Source organism: Haliotis rufescens, unplaced genomic scaffold, assembly GCF_023055435.1.
Source record: "Haliotis rufescens isolate VD_foot unplaced genomic scaffold, xgHalRufe1.0.p SCAF_3, whole genome shotgun sequence".
Taxonomy (NCBI): domain Eukaryota; kingdom Metazoa; phylum Mollusca; class Gastropoda; order Lepetellida; family Haliotidae; genus Haliotis; species Haliotis rufescens.
The window spans coordinates 14,195,205-14,221,374 of NW_025964001.1; the positions used below are offsets into that span (position 1 = coordinate 14,195,205).

Sequence of the window (26,170 nt, forward strand, 5' to 3'; positions counted from 1 at the left end):
CAGTGTCTGATAGAGAGCCACCACATGATGTGAGTCTGTACATCAGATCAGTGTCTGATAGAGAGTCACCACTCCATGTGAGTCTGTACATCAGATCAGTGTCTGATAGAGAGCCACCACATGATGTGAGTCTGTACATCAGATCAGTGTCTGATAGAGAGTCACCGCTCTTTGTGAGTCGGTAGATCAGATCAGTGTCCGATAGAGAGCCACCACATGATGTGAGTCTGTACATCAGATCAGTGTCTGATAGAGAGCCACCACTCTATGTGAGTCTGTACATCAGATCAGTGTCCGATAGAGAGTCACCGCTCTATGTGAGTCGGTAGATCAGATTAGTGTCTGATAGAGAGCCACCACATGATGTGAGTCTGTACATCAGATCAGTGTCTGATAGAGAGCCACCACATGATGTGAGTCTGTACATCAGATCAGTGTCTGATAGAGAGCCACCGCTCTATGTGAGTCTGTACATCAGATCAGTGTCTGATAGAGAGCCACCACATGATGTGAGTCTGTACATCAGATCAGTGTCTGATAGAGAGTCACCACTCCATGTGAGTCTGTACATCAGATCAGTGTCTGATAGAGAGCCACCACATGATGTGAGTCTGTACATCAGATCAGTGTCTGATAGAGAGTCACCACTCTTTGTGAGTCGGTAGATCAGATCAGTGTCCGATAGAGAGCCACCACATGATGTGAGTCTGTACATCAGATCAGTGTCTGATAGAGAGCCACCACTCTATGTGAGTCTGTACATCAGATTAGTGTCTGATAGAGAGCCACCACTCTATGTGAGTCTGTACATCAGATTAGTGTCTGATAGAGAGCCACCACTCTATGTGAGTCTGTACATCAGATTAGTGTCTGATAGAGAGCCACCACTCTATGTGAGTCTGTACATCAGATCAGTGTCTGATAGAGAGCCACCACATGATGTGAGTCTGTACATCAGATCAGTGTCTGAAAGAGAGCCACCACATGATGTGAGTCTGTACATCAGATCAGTGTCTGAGCTTGGGGAATCTGACTGCCACAGTCTCATCACAATGAGCGGTGCACTTCAGCATCTGAGGGGAGGACTGTCAGGGATAAATTAAGACATACTTTAACAGTCATAGTGATGTCCACATCTTACTTCGGTAACATAACACTTCATGCCAGAACTTTCAATATCAGTAAGAAAATATATCATAAATAGAACCTGAAATCTTTGTCAGGTCAGTAGATGACAAAAAACATCTTTCTTGGCAAGAAACTACACATCCTCACTATATCTCTAAACAAATGTGTGATTCGGTTAAGTTTGGCCACTTGGATTGGGTTCCTTTGAGTTTATCTTCAGCCATGAAACCAGATAAATAAACTTATATCATCAAGCTGTTGGATCAGTTTCACTGTGAGGTATGTTTAACAATAGAGTTCGAGTATACTTGAAACACATTATACATCAACTTGATGGGTGCAGATATTAAATTTATCCATTTCAAGACTGAGATTATTTTCTTTGCACAAGACTGTCAGATTGAATTATTGAATCTGTTCGTACACGGCATCTCGATTCAGACAATCTGATTACTCATGTTTGTAGACAGATTTAAGTTGGTTTATATTTCCATATATAGCAGTGTAGTTTTGTATTTTTTAATTCGGATTTTAAGACATTTTTTCCAAAATTTATTTTGCGATGTTATGTCTGTTGTCTGAAATAGAGCAGATGGCTTGGATTGAAAGTTGATTTGAGTTTTGTGCCCTTTTGAGAGGTCATTTTGACATCACATGAGCGGGACAAACATTGTCAAAATAAATATGGTTATCTGTTCATCTGTGATCTCATTAAAAGTTGAAATCTTTGAGGTTTGCTGATGAGCTTTAAACTTCTTTTTTTATGAGTGTTCATATATTTGAAATCAAAAGACACAAGGGTGAGATTCTATTTATCATCCAAACTCATTCTTGCAACTTCCTCAGTTAGTAAATATAGAATAATAAACAAGCTCCCGTGTAATACCAATTTTATGAAATGAGTGAATAGTTGTGGTATCTGATGAGCGAAAGTGAGTCAGATTCCACAACTATTCACGAATTGGTTTTACACGGGAGCGAGTTTAGTATTTTATTTATTACTTGCCATTTAAAACGTTTTTTGAATTACACTGTTGAGTGTGATTAGGCTGACACCTACATGACCCACGGCATAATCCGATTGAGTTTAACAGAATGATACTTCAAACACGTCAAAAGTTGAAACGTATGAATAAAATACCATACAATGGTCCATCTTTAGAATTTGTCCATTCCACAAAATTATCATAGCACCAAGGTTATCACAACTCACAGACTTTAACTTAGAATAACGACTGTTGTTGCGCTACAATACGATCGCCTTGTGGAATGGGGCCTTGCACCTCAAAGTTTACAATCATGTCACAATACCCGATGACATAATTTGCGGAATTTTGTTACAAGATCAATCGGTGAAACAATGCCATGTGACGTCAGCCTAGCAACAAGGCTGCTGGGGTCATCGAGTGTGCATGAGCTTCTCTCACTGATCTATCAATTAACTCCACACTAAATGTCGTTGAATAAGCCAAGGGATGTCGAGAGCTTTCAATATGTTCCGAGAGTACATAAGCACGCGTTTTGGTATAACACAATGTATAATACAGCTGTATGTTTATTAAACGGGTGATCTCTTCACGAGCAAGTAATAAACAGTAATAAGCAGTGTCTTGAGTGTAAGAAGTACAGCTCACCATCTCCTGTGGCAGAGAGAGTAGTGATGTCATTTGACTGTGATGTCATGGTAACTGATGATGTCGCCGTGGTCTGCAAAGCATTGTTATATTGAGAATACTAAACAAGCTCCTGAATTTTATGAAACAAGTGAATAGTTCTAGTGTCTGATGAGCAAAAGTGAGTCGGATACCAGATCTATTCACGGCTGAAAATGGTGGTAGTGCTCCTTTCTGGAGAAGACCTTAAAAAACGTAGAATATTTCTTCACCAAACTTGGCACATAGATAGGTTTGGTGGTAAGCTGGTGATTTTTGATAGTTTGGGATTTAAAAAAAATATGATCTTCGAGTTTCCAAAGCAACGAGTGCGCTAGTGAGTGAGTATGGTTTTACGCCACTTTTAGCAATATTCCAGCTATATCACGGCGGGGGACACCAGAAATAGGCTTCACACATTGTACCCATGTCAGGAATTGAACCTGGGTCTTCGGCGTGACAAGCAAACTCTTTGACCACAAGGCTACCCGACCACCCCCAAAGCAACGACTTTGACTTAGACTCAAAATGGGGGTAGTGCTTGTTTCTGAGCAGATCTTGAAAATTATCCAATATTTCTTGCCTTGCACACAACCGGACATGTCATATTGGCCGGGATATGAGTATTTCATAATTATTATCTTTAACAATGGGTGACTCCATCATTATAAAGATGACATTTTCCACTGTGTTATGATGACTAATTGTCACTTAGAAAGTTGTCAATTGATCCAGAGAAAACATCACAATTAATTCAATCCTAAAGTAAATTAAATGTTTATCTGGACCTGACATTTTACTTGTATGCTATTGATCCCATGATGTATTTGGTATGGATTGAGTAATGCCGGAAGGGGTAACATGAAACGGCTTGACTTGTTGACCTATACAACTGCCTGGTTAATCAGTGCAAATGGTTGCCTTAGAGATGACGAAGGTAATAATGGTACAAAATTCAGGATATTTCTTTGAGAAATGTTCTTCTTGATTATGGTAATGACTTATTTACTGATGATTGAAATGCTTAAAACCATGGCCTTACATGAGATGCCCATTATTATCTGAAGTAATGACAAAGTGGCTTAATGGAATAACACCATCATTTTTCACAAATAATTTGATTTATCTAGTTGACTGTAAGTGAGTTAGTGAGCTATTCCAGCAATATCACAGCTGAAATTAGCTTCACACAGATGGGGAATGGAACCCGGGTCTTAGGCGTGACGAGCGAACGCTTTAACCACTAGACTACCCGACCGCCCGACCGGCCGAAACACAATGAAAACACATACAACTAAAACTCGAAATCAGAAACATGTGTTTAATGCTCATCGCCAAACAAATCAAATGAAAGTCGAAACCTGTACAACGACATTGTTGTGTGTTAGTATATCATACTTAAATACCAAGAACTACTTATTTTGATTTTGTGGCCATTTTGCCTAATATTACCAAAAAATCAAGCATGCCTTTTGAAATAGTTTCAGTTGACATAAAGAACAAGTGTTTAATTGAATTTGTTGCCACCCAAGCTCTCACTCAACTCAATTTCATAAAACCCTTGTAGCGTATTCTTACAAAAGTTTGGGCATCGTTTTTTCAATTCATCCCACAATGAGTGAGTGAGTGAGTAAGTTTGGGTTTACGCTGCTTTTAGCAATATTCCAGCAATATCACGGTGAGGGACACCAGAAATGGGCTTCACACATTGTACCCATGTCGGCAATCGAACCCGGGTTTTCGGTGGACGAGCGAACGCTTTAACCACTAGGCTACCCAACCGCCCCCATACCACTATGAACCAAAACCAATACACAGTCAATCCTTAAATGAAGTATTCAGAAACTTAACCTTGTTAAAACAAAGTGGAGTAAGTAGTGTTTTATGAGTGCCTTTGACCTTTAACAAGCTCTGTACGGGACGGGAATTGATCCTGGTGTCACAGGCTGAGTCATACATTTGAGATACAATTCTTTCAGATATAATATTGATGCAGCATGTACTTTCATCATTGATACAAGTGTGCTTCGTCCATCCCACATCTGTTGTCTACATTTATGGTTTCCAGATGAAATATTGATGAATTTATTTGTAATATATAATAATAATAATTTTTAATGCATATAAATATGTTCATTGTCAGTCTCCAATGAAAGACAGTTTTGGTTTGTCGCCAACGACTCATGTCAATATTAGTGAGAGAGTGGGAGAACAGTGCTTCAGTTTTCAGTGTAGAGCAGCTTGGTGTGGGAGGAGAGCTCGAAGTGATGATGGGTTTAATACTGACAGAACTAGAAACAGAATTAGGGCAAATCTTGGCTTCATGCCATGATCATTGGTTCCTGGCACAACTAAGGTACGCAACTCTGCACAGTGAATCCATTGCCTGAATACAGTCAACATTAGGTAGGTCAAAGTTTAAACAGAAAATTTGAAGGATTTCAACCAAATCCAATTTTTTGCAAAGTCATATGTTAATATAAGTCAAGTTCAATAAGCAGCTGGTCAGTGTTATCCATGTGAGTATTATGGTGTAAAAATTGGTTTGTGATTAGTTTTCTGACAGTACTTACAGACATATGGATGAAATTTAACCCGATTGTAACGGTTCTGGGCATAGGTATTGGGGTAGAGCTTTCCGTAGCAAATTGTGGATCACTCCCAATACCACCAACCACACAGTTTTAATTATTTAAATTATCAAGAACAATTTCACAATAAAGAAATACACAATAAATATTTATTTCATTATAAAGAATATGATTATTCTTTTAACAGTATTACCTTCAATTAATAAAATATAGAAGAAATGTATAATTCGTGAACCGCAACTCTCCTTTCTCGGTCACGAACCGGCAAAACTTCTCTCTAGCCTGAGATTTTTACAACCGATCCAACTGTAAACAAAGTGACGTCATACCTGAAGTAGTTTCTCCACTCGAGGATACGGTCGAGGGAACGTAGAAGAATTGCATTCCACTAGTGACAGAAGTTATTTTTACGTTGTGCCACGGCTATGTAGGAATATACAATGCATTTAGATATACTAGATGCAATTTTGTAGCCATAGAAGGCGGATTTAAGTCATTATGCTACAAGAAGTAGTTTCTTGGAACAGACTCATGAACATAGTTGACTTCACACGAACTATCATGTTGCCAAATCAAAACAGATGATTTAGAATGTATTCACATTTTGTTTTTGCACATTAAACAAACAGTCAGTAAGATCAGTGGTGATATATGTTAATGTATGTAGCAATAACGTATACATTTACGGCTGTATGCTGTATTGCATACAACATGTACAGTCTAATTAGTCTCACTGTCTACTGACTGAAATATACAAAAGGCTTGTACACCGATCTTTATATACAGATGGGATTTCATACAAGCCAAACTACTGAGCAGTGTTCAGCAGGTTAGAGATCACGTGATGTCACATGTTGAACTGCCCTGAAACGGAGCACTGCATGATGATGACCTGAGCAAAAATATCAAAAGATATAGGATGATTCCGTTTATATATCCCCGTGTTACAGGTTTTTGGACACTTAAACATTCATAGTTTTCTCTCTAATCACCTGAACAACTGTAAAACATCTCATTCACTTATAAAAGACAACTTTCTCTCAAAATAAAGCCATCATCTGAGTATTTACAATGTCTGTGTGATGCTTCACCCCCTGTTATAGCACGAATAATCACGATAAACATGGCCGTCCGAAAAAGTATGACATCCGAGAACCTATGATCCAACGATACACCTAAACTCCCCATGAGGATTCCGGGGCAGAATAGACACTCATCTCAAATACTTGTTGTAGGTGGTTCATTTCCTAACGAGTGAGTGAGTTGGGTTTAATGCTGCTTTTAGAAATATTCCAGCAATGTCTGAGCAGATGACACTAGAAATTGGCCTCAAACAATGTACCCATGTGTGGAATCGAACCCAGGCCTTCCTGAGTGACAAGCGAATGGTATTGACCATTTCATATTCTGGGGGTGCCTAAGATTTTGTATTGAGATTATATATTTTTTCAGCTTCAGTTGAAAAATCATATATTATTTTTTATGATAAGATCCCAATACCACCACCTCCCCCGGGTACCCCACCACCCTTCTTTTTAAATTAAAAAACTAACCACACATGGTTAAATTTCATTATCATTTTCCTTAATACTTAGCACATGAAATTCATCCCAGTAAACGTGCAGCTGCATTAAGTGTTCCAGGGATAGATGCACCAGAATTAGTCTGCTGAAAATACTGGACATGAATACTTCAAGTTAGAACTTAACTTTGCTCACAACAGATCTGCCTGCTATTATTTAGGAAAAAATACCTTTATGAATGAAATTGTCTTTTGTCATACTGGCAAGGTATAGTTCTCTTTTAGCAGAGATATTGAACTAAAAAGTTTACTGGCAATCCCTGCACACAGTACGTGAATGTCCTGTTCAAGCAAGCTAATGGCTTCTTTTAGTTGTCTGCTGTTTGTCCACATGTTGTAAACATGTAAGTGTTCAACATCACATCTGAGAAGTCGGTTGAATTCCAGTTCCATCTTAGTTATGGCCACCTTAGGGTGAGCTACAAACCCTTGTACAGTACACTACCGGTATTCTTCGGCCCACTTTAAATTGCCCATGCTGTAAGTCCTAATTAAAGAAGACCGTTGTGTTTGTCCCGGCGCCACCTGTGCCTCTCACAGTGCCAACACAGTGTAGGAGTTGCAGTGCGATTGGGTTAAATTGAACGAAAGAATTCTATAGTTCTTTTCAGGTATCCTACTCAAAAGAAGTTAAAGAAGACCCGATTCTTTTATATTACTCTGACAGATTAACTTTTGTAATATGAAGGAATCGGGTGTTCTTTAACTTCTTTTGAGTAGTATATATAAATAGTGAGTAAGTTATGTCATGGTGGCAGATCAATGGATGATAGCAGGAGCAGAGTACAATGACCTACATTCAGGGTTCTCACTCTGACCATCCAATACTCATTTTAGTCTGCTCATAGCTCGATGTTCTTGGAACACTAGCCCAGAAGGGGAGGTTCAGCTGCATTCAATCTATATCAGCCTGTAAATAATAAGTTCAGGGTCAAACAAGTGGTTGACAGCATGAAGAGCATCTGGACATGATGACTCACAATCAGACAGGTGAGACATTCCGACCACCTGATCCTCATTCCAACAACGGGTAGTGCAGAAATGTTTTGGGACCTCCACCAATGTTATCCTGGAAACTGTTTTGGAGAAATTCAACTAATCAGTATACAAGCCTAACACGTGGATGAGTGAATGAGTGGGAGGGGTTGTATGTTGTCCAGCAACAGTCCAGCTACATCAGTGTTGGAGAAACTGCTTCACACAGTGCTTCCAAGTTGGGAATCAAACCACCCAGATCTCAATTACCCCAACCTGTTTTTTAGTTAGGTCACTACAAATTCAGTTCAGGGCAGTATGAAGAACATCTGAACATGATGACACACAATCAGACAGGTGACACACCCGATCCTCATTTCAACAAGGGGTTGTGGTTGACAGCATGATCAATATCTGGACATGATGACACACAATCAGACAGGTGACACACCCAATCCTCATTTCAACAAGGGGTAGTGGGTACCTGTTGCGGGGCCTCCACCACAATGCTATCCTGGAATCTAGGGGAGGTTGTAAATCATGTTTTAATAGTAGTGTTGATGGTGTTGTAGAGCGACGGGGTCTTACTCTCACCTTGTAACGGTGAAGTATCGGTACTGTTGATGGAGTTGTAGAGTGGCTGGGTCTTACCCTCACCTTGTAACGGTGAAGTAGTTTGTGGGGCTGCCCCGAGTTTGTGGTACTCTACTTCACCAACTCAAGGCACACTTTTATGAATTCTGTCATAAAGATTCAGATCACTTTGACACAACATGACACCAGTTGGAGTATGTTATTCTCATTGTACGCTCATGTCAGAGGTTGCACAGTGTGTTTTAGTTTGACTCTTACAGAGAACTTAGTGCAATGGGTCTGATTACTATCGCTAATCATTGACTGGAGAAGATGCTTTGAGTTTATATTCATATGCTTGCTCTTATGTGAAGTGGAGCCTCCTATTTCGACTGGATCATCATCATCATCATCATCATCATCATTGTCATCATCATCACCATCACCATCATCACCATCGTTACTATAAGCATAATTATTATTGGCATAATTATTTGTAGTATAATTATAATTATCATCATTATTATCATCAATAGCATTATTATTATTATCATCAAATTATTATCAGTATTATCATCATCATCATAATCATCATCATTTAAATGATAATAATCACCAACATTATCATTACTGATTTTACATCCTCGTTATCATCATCATCATCATCATCCTAATCCTCATAATCATTTTCATCATCATTGTTATTTTCAACTTCATTTGAAAGCGAGGCTACAATTTGATTGACTTAACCTGTTGAGTACGGATATATATATTGACTTCAACCCTGTTATTGTTTTCAAATCTTCCCACAAATACAATGTGGTATTTCACAAACAGAAAAGAAAAGAAAACCTCCGTAGAATGTTTTTCAAATATATAATATTTTGATTTTTATGCTTTGTTTACTTGAAATATAAACTCATCATTTTCATATGTATATTTTAATTGTGTCTGGGTCATTATCAAAATTTGTACCCCTTTTGGTCCTGTTGAATAAACAAAAATTAAATTTGAAAATTCAAACTTTTAGAGATTTAACAAGATCGAAACATCTAAACTTAACAAATGGTCTACCTTTTTCCAGTTGGGGATAAATTTTTCTTCAGTTGACTGAAAGACAATACTCCCCATGGAAGACAGGAATTGATGTAACGAGAGAGCCTTCTTTCTACATAAAGATGGATAACTCTTACACCTAATTAAACAAATGGTTACACCAAGGACAGGAACCTTTTAGACAAGCATGCTTTTCTTATTTTTCATTATTTAAAGATAGAAACATAGAGGAAACCAATGTTTCTTTAAAAGATTCTAATCCCATTAGTAAAATAACAACATAAAAACTCATGTGTATGACATAAAATCTGAAATATGTTCACGGAAAAGTGCATTTGGTGTCTATTGACAGTGAAATTTCAACAATTTCAGACTATATACCACTCCACCACAAGAAAATAAAGCACTGACAAGGCATATGTTCGATGATATATGTTAATTTGGTTCCCCACTGAAATATTAGGGATGAAACTTAAGGGCTATCTCAAACTTTATGAAAGATAGAGATTACTGACATAAAAAGGGTACATATTTTGATAATGACCTTCTGCAATTTTCGGTGTAACTTTAGAAAGACAAGGGACGTGAGATGTTATGAGATTGTAGAGTCTCCAGTAAAGCATTCTATTAAAGCTGATGAAGGTGATGGGTGACAGTCAATTGTGGCCCTAGAATGTGGATCCGGTGGCTTCATCTTTCATCACTTTATCCCGACCCCCATCCCTGCCCCGGCAGACTCCTTCAGTCAAAGTCATGCTGCATTTGTTATACTGCTGCAGCCAGTGCAGCTACCTCATCAATAACGGAACATCAAACACAGCAATTGCATGACAATGGCAATTCTCTCGGAGGGGAGTGTGCTTGCCGAGTTGATTAATTTGTTAGATGTGATATAAAATGGTGTCGGGATGTGTAGTGAGCTGTGAAATAACTAACAGTATTAGCCCATGGACTATCCAAACAAATGCCCAGCCAGCCCCAATGCTGGAAGGGGCCCTTTGACGTCATTGGGTGGCTTATTCATACACGGTGCTGGAGGGCATTCTCTTTAGGAGAAATTCATATATGTTGAGCCTGTGTATGAAGTGGAAATATTTAATGTTTGTTTTAATTCTCTCAGAGCTGCTAATACCACTTCATTGATAGTTCACAGATCCAGTGGATAAAGCTTTGCTATATTCATAATTTTTTTTTTTTAAATCTCTTTGAAATCCCTTATTCCCTTTTAGGACTTTGTGAGCATGAACAGTTGGGTTGTAAATTACTTGCCTTGTTTAAAAAAGGCTGTCGGAAATAGTGTAGTGCCATAAATACACTCTGCTTGGGTTGCTAGAAGAACAAACACTACCATGTTGCCACACATGCCATGAGGGCTTGTGAATGTATCACAAATATCACCCACTTTGTTCAAATGTACATGTATAGCAATAGCTGTGCTAACTTAATATGATTCCAGCAGTTTATACAATATTAAGACAGTAGATAAAGCATCAATATCTGTCAATGTTCAAATATATCAAACGTCAATGCCAGGGAATAACCCATCTCGATTAAACCACGAAACAGATTCCATTGGGCGTAAAAGGCAAAATAGTAGTGAAAATTATATGAATGACAATCAGTGACAATCAGTGACAATCAAAGAAAATCAATTGGTTGCTAGCAAAAATAGACCTTTTATGTAGAAATGTCTTCTGTTTCATAACTTTTGGGATATAAAAGAACAAATGAGTAAGTAAGTGAATGAGTATGGTTTTACACCATTTTTAGCAATATTCCAGCAATATCACAGCAGCAGACACCAAAAATGGTCTTCAAACTTTGTACCCATGTGGGGAATCGAACCCGGGTCTTCTGTGTGACAGGCAAACGCTTTAACAACTGGGCTACCCCACTGCCTCAAACAAATAATGAATCTGTAGTGGCCTACAAAACAGGTTGGCTCTGTGTTCATTTGCATCAGGGTCATCAAGATCTGGCTGGTGGGTCGGCCTAGTGGGTGTTGTGTTGGATCATCATGCCAATGATCTGGGTTTGATTCCCCACGTGGATGCACCGTGTAATGCGCTGTGTAATGCACTGTGTGACACAATGATGTAGCTGGACTGTTGCTGGACAACATACAACCCCTCAAACTCATTCACTCATCCACGTTTTAGGCTTGTATACTGATTAGTTGAACAAGGTTGACACAATTTTATGGATAATTACAGATTTGATTTGTTGAATTTCCCGAAACAGTTTCCAGGTTAACATTGGTGGAGGTTCCGAAACATTTCTCCACTACCCCTTGTTGGAATGAGGATCGGATGGTCGGAGTGTCTCACCTGTCTTAATGTGTGTCATCATGCCCAGATGTTGATCATGCTGTCAACCACCACCCCTTGTTGGAATGAGGATCGGATGGTCGGAGTGTCTCACCTGTCTGACTGTGTGTCATCATGCCCAGATGTTGATCATGATGTCAACCACCACCCCTTGTTGAAATGAGGATCGGATGGTCGGAGTGTCTCACCTGGCTGTTTGTGTGTCATCATGCCCAGATGTTGATCATGCTGTCAACCACCACCCCTTGTTGAAATGAGGATCAGGTGGTCGGAGTGTCTCACCTGTCTGACTGTGTGTCATCATGCCCAGATGTTGATCATGCTGTCAACCACCACCCCTTGTTGAAATGAGGATCGGATGGTCGGAGTGTCTCACCTGTCTGACTGTGTGTCATCATGCCCAGATGTTGATCATGCTGTCAACCACTACCCCTTGTTGGAATGAGGATCGGATGGTCGGAGTGTCTCACCTGTCTGACTGTGTGTCATCATGTCCAGATGTTGATCATGCTGTCAACCACTACCCCTTGTTGGAATGAGGATCTGATGGAGTGTCTCACCTGTCTGACTGTGTGTCATCATGCCCAGATGTTGATCATGCTGTCAACCACAACCCCTTGTTGGAATGAGGATCGGATGGTCGGAGTGTCTCACCTGTCTGACTGTGTGTCATCTTGTCCAGATGTTGATCATGCTGTCAACCACCACCCCTTGTTGAAATGAGGATCGGATGGTTGGAGTGTCTCACCTGTCTGACTGTGTGTCATCATGCCCAGATGTTGATCATGCTGTCAACTACCACCCCTTGTTGAAATGAGGATCGGATGGTCGGAGTGTCTCACCTGTCTGACTGTGTGTCATCATGCCCAGATGTTGATCATGCTGTCTACCACCACCCCTTGTTGGAATGAGGATCAGGTGGTCGGAGTGTCTCACCTGTCTGACTGTGTGTCATCATGCCCAGATGTTGATCATGCTGTCAACCACCACCCCTTGTTGGAATGAGGATCAGGTGGTCGGAGTGTCTCACCTGTCTGACTGTGTGTCATCATGCCCAGATGCTCCCCATGCTGTCAACCACCACCCCTTGTTGAAATGAGGATCTGATGGTCGGAGTGTCTCACCTGTCTGACTGTGTGTCATCATGTCCAGATGTTGATCATGCTGTCAACCACCACCCCTTGTTGAAATGAGGATCGGATGGTTGGAGTGTCTCACCTGGCTGTTTGTGTGTCATCATGCCCAGATGTTGATCATGCTGTCAACCACTTGTTTGTCTGACCCTGAACTGATTATTTACAGGCTGATATAGATTGAATACAGCTGAACCTCCCCTTCCGGGCCAATGTTCCAAGGACTTATCGCTTGAATACTGCTGACTGAAGCAAACAATATTCACTCAACACATTTTAGGAGAATACTTTAGAAAAATTATAATTTTATTTGATTTAACCTAACAACCCCATTATTTTTATTTTTGTATGTAAAAAAACAACCAAAAACTAAAATTAGAGTTACTGCCCATACCTGCCCATAATTGAAATTTTAGTATTTGTCTGTCTCCCAGACCCATGAGAAAAATATTGAGTCCAAGTCAAGTTTTGAATGATTTGGCAAGTCTAAATTGCCTCAGCTCTAGGACCTGAAACTAATGATTGTTCTTGGCTCCATTTGAATTTATTTTTGTATTTTGTAGATATATATTTTTAAATAAGATGACTTTATTTCTAGGACTAAATGTCAGTCTGGTTTAGTATGGGAAACGAACATTCTCAACAATGGCCTTAGATCTAGTGTGAAGATCAAAGCATCATGAGGCTATTGGAGTCTTCCTTATTGGTAGATGTTATCAGCCAGCTACTCATGTCGGACATGGAAATGTTTCAGAACACCTTTGATTAAATGTACAGAGTGATATATAGTATTGATTTGTTAACTGGGCAGTGATAGTTCAAAAACATGTGGGAGTTAAAGACAGGGTTGGTTCGTACAAGGAAGTCAGGAAGTTGTGATAAGTAGAGCCAACCTTTTTGTTATCAGTTCTAGTTGTGTGGTACATTCCAAAATCTCAGTGGGCTCCAGGAACAGATTCATCAAAACTCGACAAATCATGATCCCAACTGTTGTCAGTCTTATGTTAAAGTATGGGACTTACGATGTTTGCAGACCTCAGACCAACTGTTGTCAGTCTTATGTTAAAGTATGGGACTTACAATGTTTGCAGACCTCAGACCAACTGTTGTCAGTCTTATGTTAAAGTATGGGACTTACGATGTTTGCAGACCTCAGACCAACTGTTGTCAGTCTTATTTTAAAGTATGGGACTTACGATGTTTGCAGACCTCAGACCAACTGTTGTCAGTCTTATGTTAAAGTATGGGACTTACGATGTTTGCAGACCTCAGACCAACTGTTGTCAGTCTTATGTTAAAGTATGGGACTTACGATGTTTGCAGACCTCAGACCAACTGTTGTCAGTCTTATGTTAAAGTATGGGACTTACGATGTTTGCAGACCTCAGACCAACTGTTGTCAGTCTTATGTTAAAGTATGGGACTTACGATGTTTGCAGACCTCAGACCAACTGTTGTCAGTCTTATGTTAAAGTATGGGACTTACGATGTTTGCAGACCTCAGACCAACTGTTGTCAGTCTTATGTTAAAGTATGGGACTTACGATGTTTGTAGATCTCAGAGGTTTATACTTGAGTAAGCCCCAGGTACCTGTGTACTATATACATTTCACAGCCATCTTCCCCAAAGTGAATGTTGCACATAAACTTGCTCAAAGACTGTGCTGAAAGATAATTCCATATATGTGTATTAATTCTATCCTCCTAATAGGCAAGTCTAGATATGAGGACAGTACATTTTAGGGATATCTTGTTCTTAATATTTTTATAATCTAGAAACTATGATTTAAACTAATAATTATTGCTTTAGAGACTTGTACAAGCCTAGTTGCTCCCATTTGCAAATACCTGGTGTCATTGCTGTATTCCTCATTGTACAGGGACTATTGTAGTTTTAGTTGGAGATTTTTCTATTTAATTTTGGGTAATTTTTTTATTTTGCCTTCTGACGAACACCACCTGTTACCTGAAATTTTTTTGAAACAGATGTGCACCTGGCATCATTAGTATATATCGTTTACAGTAACATGTATTATTTTGTAAGAATTTTTTATATATACTCACACGCAAAAGAAACGCAAGTCAAGTATGCAGTATACATGTTATTTATTTTCAACAGTGAAGACAAGAAATACTAATAGGGCTAATTTGACTGAAGACAGTTTAATGGATTAAAAGGCAGATGACATAATTGTTTTTTTCAAATGTTAAGGGCCTACACAGTTTCAGGTCAATACCCCAAAATGTCAGTCAATACCTGGTGTGACCACCATTAGCATTGATTACTGCCACACATCTCCTGTACATTGAGTGGATCAGACGATTTGTGAAGGCCCTAGGGATCCTCCTGCACACATCCAGAGCAGCTGTGTGTAGTTCATCGGCAGTTGTAGGGACTGGGCGCACATTGTGCAGACGCCTTTGAACCTCATCCCACAAGTGTTCGATGGGGTTCAGATCAGGGCTGAGGGCAGGCCACGGTAGAACACGGATGTTGTGTTGTTGCAGAAAGGCCATGGTAGCTCTGGCAACATGGGGACGAGAGTTGTCCTGCGCGAAAATGTGTTGTTGATGTTGTGCAAAATTTGGAACAACGTGGGGTCTGATCACTTGGTCAATATACCGCTGAGCAGTGACGCCGTGTCCCCGACCTTGACCAACATTCAGAAAGCACATGGGTTCAAGTCTCGCATTAAGTCCAATCCCTGCCCATATCATGACGCTAGGTCCACCCCATGGATCCCTTTCCACAACGTTTCTGTCAGCGTAACGATCACCTCGACGCCGCCAAATTCTGACTCTTCCGTCTGCATGGGAGACACAAAAGCGACTTTCATCAGAGAAGATGACACGCCTCCACTCACGATGACGCCAATTGCGATGACCCTGTGCCCACTGAAGTCGTGCTTGTCGATGCCGTGGTTGGAGAACAGGAAGACGTGCTGGTCGGCGACATATGAGGTTGTTGGAACGGAGACGTCGGATCAGTGTCCTGGCTAATGTGTCGATTATGTGTTCCTATGGTCTGTCGAGCACTTTCACTTGCAGTTAGGAACGGATGTCGCTGGTGTTGATAGGTAATCTGCCGATCTTGTCGAGGTGTGGTGACCCTAGGACGACCGCTCAGAGGAAGGTCACCTGTGGTCTGTGTAGCATTGTATCGATGCAGGAGATGGTAAATTGTTGTTATGTTACCGTTGAAATGATGGGCAACATCTTGGACAGACTCTCCAGCTTCCAAACATCTGATAGCCTGGTTTCTCTGAATTTGAGTTAGGCGTGGCATTGTTGACCAAGGAGTGGTTGGTCCAAGAATCAGCCACAGTTTTATACCCACTACAGTTCGTGACAGTTCATGCATTTTCGATTTCGCGAGAAATGGGTGCATGATACCCACATATTCATTGAAATGGTGCATTTTGGCGATTCGTTTTTTATGTTGCTTTTTTACTCGGGGCTTCCAAAATGCAACCAAAAATATTGATAACACCATTAGGCTTCACTTCATGCTAAAACTCGTATCAATTTATGGTTCCGTGTTTGTTACCTATTCGCTTAAAACCACTTGCGTTTCTTTTGCGTGTGAGTATATCTTTATATACATGTATGTTATACATTGTTTCAGTGGCTGTGACTATCAAAACATTTCAGCTGCAACTGAAACCCACCTGTTACTTGTCAATTTTTTGAAAACCGATATGCACCTGGCATCGTTTGTACATATTGTCATTGAACAGAAACACTTGTATTTTTAGTGAGAGTAGTTTTACTTTCTGGATTTGGGTGACAAAATTGCAGAAAATATATTGACTTATGCCCAACACCCAACCTGCCTCTTGCCAGTATTTCAAAACAGATATGTACCTGGCGCCATTTCCTCATTCCAAATGGTACTGACATCCATGTATTTTTGTGTGTGAGAGTTTTTGGATTTCACATTTAAGTATAGTTGATAGCTAGTCTTTTTCCAACCTCTTGCCTGAGGGAAGGCCTACCCACTCAGTACATCCTTCTCAGATTTCCTCCACATCATGGCTCCAAATGCTGTGTAGATGGATGTAATGCTAAATTATATGCATCCTCAATTTATAGGTTCTCAGATCAGTTAATGCAAATTTATACTTTCCTTTCAAGCCAAATCTCTTTTTTAAAGATTAATCTCTCTTGTTCTTAAATTCACCTTGTGTTAGCCTATCTGGACATTAGTTGAGGGTTCTTGGAAATAAATCTAATCTTGAAGTTTGATTCAAAGGCATTTTTTTTAAATGTTGTATATGAGTGGTGTTATTTTTGTCCTCAAAGCTGAAGTGGAAGATAAAAACAGGGATCGTTTATCATTGGGAGTCACTTGTAGCTGTTACCAAGTACTTGTCACAAATCTAGAGTGTTTTTTACAGTGCAACATATATATATATATATATATACACACACACACATGTGTGTATAAATCACTATCTTGCATTCAAGTTACGAATCAATATTTAAACATGAAGTACAAGGTTTTTTTATAAGAGGCAGTGCTAGAAATGAGAAATCCTGTCACTAGGCTCATAGCTGGTTGTAACTTACAAAACCTATAAATAACGTCCTTAAGTGTAAACATTAAAAAAGAAGAGTAATGATGCATTTGATAATCTGTCAAAATAAATTTTGAATATTTGATCGCATTTTTTAAATGTCTTTTGCAGCAAGGGGCAATAAACAAAGTTCTCACCACAGGCCTTCACTATCAAATATCACATATTTGCATATAATTACTCAAAATGTATATGTGTGATATTTATTATCTTAGTAAAGATGTTATTGTGGTTTCTGTATTTTTATATCATATGTGAAAGGTTTAGTACTGGTAAATACAGAATGTCATATTTTGTTGAAATGAAACATTGTGTCATACATTACACGGTGTACAGGAACTGCTGGGCACAGGAAAATGTACACCCAAGTTTGATGGTGGCTAAAAATGAAACAAACAAGAAATGGTTATGCGATGGTGATGTATTTGATACGGGTATCACAGCTGGGTTTTGTACCTTAAGTTTGCTGTGTTCCGGAGACTGTTTTCAGCCAAGTACCATTTTGATAACATTTGTCATTTTGGGGTTAAATTCAATTTTCAAATGTATGCTTTCTTTTGCCTGATAGTTTGGTTCAGGAATTAGATTTTTCAGTTTACCGATTTGACATACCAGAGCCAAAAGCCACAATCATAAAATAAAATAAAAAGAGGTGAAATATACTTTGTATATATGTTTGTAGCTAGTCCTGCTTGAACAAGACGCAAATGTTTGCTATATTTACATTTTCTGTCAGTTATATTCTGTTCCAATTTGTAGCCAAATCGAAGTATTGAGAACAGGATAGACACAATTTATGGATAACAACTTCTTTAATACTGTAAAGGCGATGTTTCGGTATAGATCCTTAAACCGTTGTCAAGCAAGAAATATACTTTATTTGTGTGATTGCTTTTTACTAAAATAAAATAAAATATGAATGATACAACTACCAACATATCTAACATAATGACTCTAAATGCACTGTGTATGTATTGCCTGTGGTCATGGCAAAACCGGCATATGTGTATAAATAGTCCTCTGAATATGTTATATCAAACATCCTGCACTTTTTACAGAATGTGAATTTATGGTAGCCAGCAGAACAGACTGCCCCGAACAATAGATTATCTTTATTGATCTAAATAAATTTATTTTTAAATTCATTTCTTCCCAAGCTGTCAGCAAACTATAAATAAAAAAAACGTGGGTCCATATTAAAACTGTACATTGTTCACCTTATCTGCTATTGATTAGGTAATGCACTATATTTTGTGAGAATGCTTTCAGACTTTGCATTACATTACCAAGCCTAGAGCTTGTTCCCTCCTTAAGAAAAGCAACGTGATTACCATGCTGGGAGTTTGATTGACAGGGATATATATATAGCAGCGGCCGATCTGCCTGGACCAGACAAGGACCATACTACTTGTGTTGCAGCCATATCACGGTATTCATTGATGATTTCAGGGAAGTATCGAGACGCTGCATACCCTCTTGCCATCATCGTCGACGAACCTCAGCTCGCAGCATCGCCGTCACAGGGACCCCTCAGCCTCATATGCAGCTACCGGGTTTAGTGTCAGGTAGGTACCGCTGTGAGGGAGCATGTTCTTTATGAATGGAACACCACTGGTTCTCAAGACGGTAGAAAACATGAGTCAGATCCGGCATCTATGGCTCAGGTGTTGTGGAAATTACAAGAATGGCTTCGTCCAGGGTTGTTGCTTTTTTAGTAACTCAGCATGCTGATTTCGGTGTATTTTCACAGTTGTTATAACACCTTGATGTTAAAACATCCCAAAATATATTATTTGATTTTAAAGATTTAAGATTAACCAATTTTACTTGAATACAAGTGTCAAACTGTCCTTTGGAAGGGTTATGTAAATATATATATGTATGTAAATATATTATATTTATACATTATATTGTGTGAAAGATGAATATATTTTTAATATTAATTTGACAGTTGTTTGAGTCAGTTAATGTATTGAATTGTATTGTGATGAAACAGTGTTATATTAATATCATATTTTAAAGATTTCATTATTAACCAATCAATCTTTCAATGTGTGTGTCAAGTCTCATTTGTATTGTGTGATAGGGGAAGTATTGTTTAATGTGTATTTGACTGCTATTTGAGTCAGTTAATGTATTGAGACTGTATTGAGATGGAACATGGTGTTGCCGGTGAGTGTTGCTGTTGGTATGACACGTGGGTATATGCACGGAGATGTACACCAGTGCCAAGTGTTCCAAGTCTCTGTGGTGAGACGTGTATGTGTGGTCACAGATAACCTGTATGTTTTGTGTGTGTGACATAGTCTTATCACTAACTACAAGAATTGATTTGATCAGTACAAAGAAGGCTGGGACAGTTGTCCGATATGTAGTGAGGTTGTTTGCATGAAAGAGATTATGTGTGCATTATGTGTGTGGGTCTGTTTTTCTGTTTTGAAGAATAAAGGGGGAGGGATGTTTTTTTGCTGATAAATTAGAATGGTGAGATGAGGTGAGGTGTGGTGAGGTGAGGTGAAATGGGCCTCAGCAACATCTATGATTTTTGTACTTATGTAGTGACGTGCATTCATGTTTGTGTGTGTGTGGCTGCTTGTACTAGTCCGGACTAATGCTGGTTTTATGGTTCTAGCCCAATGAGATACCATGCTGCAGTTTAACATGAATATCCCACACAGACACAATATACTTAACTCAAGCTGACCAGTCCTTGTTTTAGCCCCTTATTGCTGAGTCCAAGCCAAGGTAACAACAAGTACCATCTTTAACATTGTTTGGTGTGACATGGCCGGGGATCGAACCCCTGACCTTCAGCTCTTGGCAAACACTCTATCCACTAGACCACAATGTGATAAATTTGAATGATAACGAAAACAAAATGATTGTGCTCCATTTGTGGCTGTGATGATGATGATGATGGTGATAGTGATGATGATGATGGTGATGATGATGATTGTGATGATAATATTGATGGTGATGACAATGGTTATGACAATGAGTGAGTGAGTTTGGTTTTACGCCACTTTTAGCAATATTCCAGCAATATCACGGCGGTGGACACCTGAAATGGGCTTCACACATTGTACCCATGTCGGGAATCGAACCCGGGTCTTCGGCGTGACGAGCAAACGCTTTAACCACTAGGCTACCCGACCGCCCCGTTATGACAATGATGATGATGATGATGATGATGATGATGATGATGATGATTATGGGTAAGAGGATGATGGTTGAGATTGTGATTGAGATGATACTGGTTGTGGTACATCAGTGGGTATACACGTTCTCACTTATCTTGGGACTATTCAACACACACACACATACATGGCTGCATGCACATCACTATATAAGTGCCATCATCTTGAACGCAACATTAAGCTCCATTTCACCTCATCTCACCTCATCTCCCCTTCAGATATATATGATGCTGACAGTTCTTATAATGATCAGGAGGACACAAGGACTCCTTGACTTGAGGCAAAACTAAAAAATCGATTCAAGCAACGGTCCAAACAAACATCAAAATCATTCATCTTCAGTGATTTCTTTACATAACGGTACAGTTTCCCATTAATCATTTATCTATGCATCGGTTTGAAATGTTAATTTTGTAATTATTATTTGTGAATGCCCTACCACCTCCATTAATGGTTCCACAATGGTTGTAGTTGGTCATTAAAGACTCCTTGAAAGCAACTGGGAATGAACGGAACAGACCAATAGAAGTTGATTTTACACCACATCATTTACTGAATGGTAGCCAATCAATGATGTTTTCCTCACAACAACCGAGGTGGTAACAACAGCACTGCCATTCTACTCATACAGATATTAAATATTAAACATGGATTCTATTTTGGATGAAACATTCCCTTAATCTCTGCATTAATCCATATATTGATCTATATTTCATGCAGCGTCATTGAATATGGATTTATTATAGATTCATAAACAGAATTACTCGTAAGGATAATAGTTTTGTCTTGACGTGGATCTCAGGAGATTGTTTTTGGTCTAAATGAGGGACATTATCTGAGTTACTCTGTCTTGTTAGCGTTGTTAATGTTTGAAGGCTTAAAAATAAACTTTATGAGCTGTGAGTTAGCATTAATTGGTCATCAGTGTCCTGTTTGTGGAACAGTTTTGTCAATAATTGGAACGACTTTAAGTTCATGATGTAAGACTTGAAAGGAAGTCAATAGGTATGGTGTTCATGATGATAATCCCAAACTGAGTGAATGAAGACTTTGAAAGGCATTTAGAAGTGATAAACGTAACAAAGAGAATTTATGGATGTCAACTGCTATATTATGAGGAACACAACGTTTCGGAGTATATGCTTATAGTAAGTATATACTCCGAAACGTTGATGAAGGAGTAAGTATATCTATACTCCGAAATGTTGTGTTCCTCATAATAAAGAAGTTGAAATTCCTAAATTCTCTTCCTTATGAGTGAATGAAGCATGAAAGATTTGCATCATATATGCAGTAGATCTTGTCACACAGGTAGCGCAGTACAGATCCTCACCTTACTGAAGTCACAGAATAACTCTTGAGTAGAAATTGCCTTTGTGTTTTGTCTTAAAACAAGGTGCCCAAATTTCAGATAAATTTGTCTGCTTCATGATGTGGTTAAAAGGGAAGTTAATTATACATTGTACTTGAAAAACTAGATATATTATGAGGGCTTCATTCAATATGTAGGTGATTTCTCTTTTCAAGTCTTTCCCTTTTGCTCTGTCAAATTTTTTGTATGAATGAGCTTGGTTTGATTCAGTTTGAACAGTTTTTCAGTCATATCACAGTATGCTTAATGTGGGAGGAAAACCCAAAGTCATCCAGGTTTTAGACGTTTATGTGGGAGTAAATATGTAACCCCTGAATATTTTTTCTGGAGGAATCGACATGCCAGGAGTATTAGTTCCTGTGGAACAATATACAAGGGATGAGGACAGTATTTTCTTTCCCTTGGGCAATTTCTACATATGAATTTTATTCCTCCTGTGTATTTATACCATTGCACACGGGGCGGTCGGGTAGCCTAGTGGTTAAAGCGTTCGCTCGTCACGCTGAAGACCCGGGTTCGATTCCCGACATGGGTACAATGTGTGAAGCCCATTTCTGGTGTCCCCTGCCGTGATATTGCTGGAATATTGCTAAAAGCGGCGTAAAACCATACTCACTCACTCATTACCATTGCACACATTTACCACTGAGGTGAAACTGGACGGTACTCGTGATCAGGGAAAATAGGGGAGTCGATCTGATGATCAAATGTTTCTGGTCTATTTAAGGGATGTAACAGTGAATTGCCCCTCATAAAACACATGTCTTACTTCTCTCAAACTGTACCCTTGAAGATCCAGGTTACATGCCATGATATAACTGGAATATTGTTAAAAGCGGGTTTAAACCCAACTTTTCTCATCGTCGTCCTCAACATCATCATCATTTATCTTGACACTTTGAAGATCCGGGGTAGAATAAGTCTTCAGCAACCCATGCTTGCCATAAAAACTGACTAAACTCGCTGTAAGAGGCGACTAACAGGATCGGGTCGTCAGATTTGCTGACTTGGTTGATGCATGTTATCGTATCCCAATTGTGTAGATCAATGCTCATGATATCAATCACTGGATTATCTGGTCCAGACTGGATTATTTACAGACAACCGTCATACAGCTGGGACGTTGCTGAGAGTGGTGTTAAACAACAAACAAACCAATCTCACAAACTGCGGGGATTATGAAAGGGAAATCTGATCCATGTGATGCCTGCGTGAATGACTGCCCAATAGCTGTGACAGATAAACTGGAGTAGATGAGACTGGTGATAAAGTAGATGACGACAGCCGAGTGCACATGCTAATGGACTGGGTACAGTGCAAATTGATGACCTAGAAATAGTTTAATAGTTAGCGGGATTAGCTTACAGTTTGTAAAGTCATTCAGTTGTAAAGTCATTCAGTAGCTCGTACTGAACTAAATATATGTCTCATATGTTTTAATTTTGCTCTTGATATTTTGCTGTATGACTTTATATTTTAAAAAAATAGAATTGAATGTTGCAAATTTTAAAGCAATTCAGGTGAGCACCCTGGCAACAGGATTTTTTTATGACAAAAATATTTTGAAAATTGACAAGTTAGTGAATTAGTAGGGACGGCACTGTTTTTAGCAATATCCAGGTGGTATCACCAAGAATGGGCTTCACATATTGTACCCATTTGTGGAATTGAATCTGAGTCAGCAGATTAACAAGTGAAATACCTGAACCACTTGGCTCCCCACCCACTCTAATACCTACCTTCCTGAGACTATAAAAATGTGATTTGAGCTTGCCTTCCCAACTGACCTCCATACCATTATCCCTGCGTATATATGTAACTAGCGTGGATATATTTGGCTCTTTGACAAAATAGATCACTCCAAGGGGAGATAACCTATCGCCCTGACCTTTATGCTTCCATTAAGTTAGATATTCCAGTCGGATGCTATTTCCGTCTATCTTGACATAATGTATATACACACATGGAGGTGTATGATATCACAACCCTGAGACCTCAGACCAGCTCTCATTCAGGATATCAGCTAATCAGATGAACAGATACTAAAAGTGTGCCAAGCAACACCATATCACATGTCATTCCAAGTATTCCATCATCTGTGGTCATATTCTGCAATTCCGAAGGGTAAAGGTCAGCTGCACTACTTGGCCACCAGATGGGGTTGTTATCATGTATATCGCCCTCCAGACAGGGAATACACCATCAGGAACACTCCACTGCTGCTCTTACTTACACCATCAACGCGCTCTGAAACGTTTAAGGAGACGATGTAAATTAAATGACTATTAGACATAATAGTTATCTGATAATATGTAATCAATAGAAGATAAGATACTGAAAATTATCTGAGCTGTACAAAGGTTATGATATGAAAGGGTACACACATCTAGATGGAGGTAATGCTCATTTAAACTTTATTGCAGAAACTTAGACTAACATCTAGTCTCTGAAATGAACATGTCGTACAGAAAAAACTGTTTGTTCAGTTATCTTAATAAAAATATAATAAAAGGGAGCCCAGTAACTCTCTTCATTTTCAGATACTGCAGTAATCTAGACTTGCCAAACATAATAGACTTGCATGGGCTGTATTTGATATATATTTGTATCAGGGTCTGTAAGACAGACTAGCAGAAACTATACAGTATGAATAACCAAATGGGATACAGTTGGTGTATATGTAGAATAAGCTTTCTAGCAATAATAATTTGGGATGAAATGCGAAGTTTTACTGTCAAACAACATCAGTGCGAGGCTGGTTTTCAAACGCTAGTTGGCATCGCTTATGTGAAGCTCAGTCGCACCCCCAGAAGCTTAGTCGCACCCCCAGAAGCTCAGTAGCACTCCCAGATATCAGGAGCATCCCTAGAAGCTCAGTCGCACCCCCAGAAGCTCAGTCGCACCCCCAGAAGCTCAGGAGCACCCCTAGAAGCTCAGTAGCACCCCTAGAAGCTCAGTAGCACATGAAGAATCTTAGTAGCACCCCTAGAAGCTCAGTAGCACTCCCAGAAGCTCAGTCGCACCCCAGAAGCTCAGTAGCACCCCCAGAAGCTCAGTCGCACCCCCAGAAGCTCAGTAGCACCCCCAGAAGCTTAGTCGCACCCCGAGAAGCTTAGTCGCACCCCCAGAAGCTCAGTAGCACTCCCAGAAGCTTAGTCGCACCCCCAGAATCTTAGTAGCAAACCCAAAAAGCTCAGTACCATTCCCAGAAGCTCAGTCGCACCCCAGAAGCTCAGTAGCACCCCCCCAGAAGCTCAGTAGCACCCCCAGAAGCTCAGTCGCAACCCCAGAAGCTCAGTAGCACCCCCAGAAGCTTAGTCGCACCTCCAGAAGCTTAGTCGCACCCCCAGAAGCTCAGTAGCACTCCCAGAAGCTTAGTCGCACCCCCAGAAGCTCAGTAGCACCCAAAAAGGCTCAGTAGCACCCCCAGAAGCTTAGTCGCATCCCAAGAAGCTCAGTCGCACCCCTAGAAGCTCAGTCGCACCCCGAGAAGCTCAGTAGCACCCCTAGAAGCGCAGTAGCACCTGAAGAAGCTCAGTAGCACCCCTAGAAGCTCAGTAACACCTAAAGAATCTTAGTCGCACCCCCAGAAGCTCAGTAGCACCCCCAGAAGCTCAGTAGCACCTGAAGAATCTTAGTAGCACCCCTAAAAGCTCAGTAGCACCCCTAGAAGCTCAGGAGGACCTGAAAAATCTTAGTAGCACCCCTAAAAGCTCAGTAGCACGCCTAGAAGCTCAGTAGCACCCCCAGAAGCTCAGTAGTACCTCGAGAATCTTAGTAGCACCCCTAGAAGCTCAGTAGCACTCCCAGAAGCTCAGTAGCATGCCTTGAAGCTCAGTAGCATGCCTAGAAGCTCAGTAGCATGCCTAGAAGCTCAGTAGCATGCCTAGAAGCTCAGTAGCACCCCTAGAAGCTCAGTAGCATGCCTAGAAGCTCAGTAACACCTAAAGAATCTTAGTCGCACCCCCAGAAGCTCAGTAGCACCTGAAGAATCTTAGTAGCACCCC

General features: G+C 39.8%; 1 protein-coding gene across 1 annotated transcript in view; it reads left to right on the forward strand.

Annotated features, from left to right (window-relative positions):
- Positions 1-26,170, forward strand: part of LOC124134844 — a 171,394-nt gene that overhangs the window by 34,323 nt on the left and 110,901 nt on the right. Inside the window, exon 7 of the mRNA XM_046499905.2 lies at positions 19,044-19,159. Within this exon, the coding sequence (XP_046355861.1) occupies positions 19,044-19,159 (116 nt within the window). The remainder of the gene's footprint in view (positions 1-19,043; positions 19,160-26,170) is intronic.